The following is a 1,667-nucleotide window of genomic DNA, read 5'->3' as shown; positions in this document are numbered from 1 at the left end:
TTTTTTCCTTTTTTTTTTTTACCCCCCCCCCCTTTTAAAGCTTAGCTGAAGGCACCGTGGATGACATGCAAATCAGAGCTTCCATTTGCATACTTTATCTGTGGTGATATTATGGATCCCTTTGAACCTGCACTGTCTCTGGGGGAGCCAGGCAGGGCCTGATGATGTCGTATAGATGAGGGCAGCACTGTGGCCATGCCATGGGATGAGGGCAGCTGGAGGGGCCCTGTGCTGCTCCCTGGCACCGTATTTCTTCCTGCAGCAACTGCTCCTCACACTCTCCTCCCACCAGGTCTGTACATCCTCGCCATTGCCTTCGCCCTGGAGGTGTCGGTGGGGAAAACCAACACTGTGATGGCTCTGAATGGCTCCGACGTCCTGCTGCCCTGCACCTTCACCACCTGCATTGGCTTCCAGGACCTGATCTTCACATGGTACTTCAACTCGACGGAGCTGGTGGGTGCACTCCAGGCTTTGCCTGTGTTTTCCTGGCAGCTCTTTTCAGATGTGCCTCTCACTGCCTGCCTTTCTCCTCCCGTGGGATGCACTCCCTCCGAGCAGGTCCAGCTCAGGGAGAAATGGAATGGTGGGGAGCACCTGTGCATGCCTATGCTTTGGAACAAAGCTGGCCTGGAGTTTCTGCCGCTTAAATCTGATTGTTTCTCATAATTCACAAATTGGCTATGCTTTAGGCAAAATATAGTTAAATTTCTCCTTCTGTGCTTGCTCTGAAATGCAAAAGCTTTGGTATAGATGTGCTTCCTTCCTGCTGTGCACACTGCTCTCCTGCTGGTAAGGAGGAGGATTTGGAGCAGCTCTGTCCTTAGAACCAGGATGGTCCCAGAATAAAGGGACCTTTCCCTGCCCCAGAGTAGTGCAGATCTGTGTGGCCCATCACAGTGCTGCAGGGTGGTGGCACTGACCCACCGCATCCGTGCTTGGCCGTGCTGCTGCCCTCCTGTGCCTGCATGCAGGAGCTGGGCAGGGCAGGAGTGCTGCGTCCCACCGACCCCACCGTGCCTCTGCAGATCTACCACGGCAAGATCAAGAGCAAAACCTCTGAGCCCATCCTCGTGGGACGCAACCCGCGGGTCGAGTTCGTCGGTTCCACCACCGGGAAGGACAACAACATCTCCATTGTGCTGAAGGACGTGGAGCTCAGCGACGCCGGCAGGTACACCTGCCATGTCCTCAACCCCAAGGAGAAGAAGGCGCAGCACAATGCCACCATCTTCCTCACCGTGGTCCATAAGAGTAAGTGCTGCTGGGGGTGGTGAGCACTGGGCTCACGGTGCCTGGGGGTGTCCTGACTTGAACCCCCTCCACCCCTCCTGCTGGGCAGTGGAGAAGACAGACAACACCGTGACGCTCATCATTGTGGGTGTTGTGGGCGGACTCATCGGCCTCCTCATCCTCTTCATGCTTGTCAAGAGGGTCGTCCTCTTCATCATCAAGAAGACCCAGGACGGGAAGTGAGTGTGGGCACCCAGGGGGGGCTGCGGGGGGGCAGTGGGGCCGGGTGTCAGCTGTGTGCTCCTCGCAGGAAGGAGTGCCTCGTCAGCTCCTCGGGCAACGACAACACAGAGAACGGCCTGGCGGGCTCCAAGGCGGAGCAGAAAGCCCCCCAGAAGGCATGAAGCAGCCCCGCGCCCTGGGGAGGCGAGGTG

At 57.4% G+C, this 1,667-nt stretch overlaps 1 protein-coding gene across 1 annotated transcript in view; it reads left to right on the top strand.

Moving 5' to 3' along the window:
* The window catches only part of SCN4B (sodium voltage-gated channel beta subunit 4), a 7,705-nt gene that overhangs the window by 4,606 nt on the left and 1,432 nt on the right, over nt 1-1,667 (top strand). Inside the window, exons 2-5 of the mRNA XM_019622879.2 lie at nt 293-456; nt 1,029-1,254; nt 1,343-1,472; nt 1,544-1,664. Coding sequence (XP_019478424.1) covers nt 355-456; nt 1,029-1,254; nt 1,343-1,472; nt 1,544-1,637 — 552 coding nt within the window. The 5' untranslated portion in view covers nt 293-354 and the 3' untranslated portion in view covers nt 1,638-1,664. The remainder of the gene's footprint in view (nt 1-292; nt 457-1,028; nt 1,255-1,342; nt 1,473-1,543; nt 1,665-1,667) is intronic.

The sequence above is a fragment of the Meleagris gallopavo genome, chromosome 26 (genome assembly GCF_000146605.3).
Source record: "Meleagris gallopavo isolate NT-WF06-2002-E0010 breed Aviagen turkey brand Nicholas breeding stock chromosome 26, Turkey_5.1, whole genome shotgun sequence".
NCBI lineage: Eukaryota > Metazoa > Chordata > Aves > Galliformes > Phasianidae > Meleagris > Meleagris gallopavo.
The sequence above is the reverse complement of the archived record's forward strand: the minus strand, read 5'-3'. Positions and strand labels throughout refer to the sequence as shown.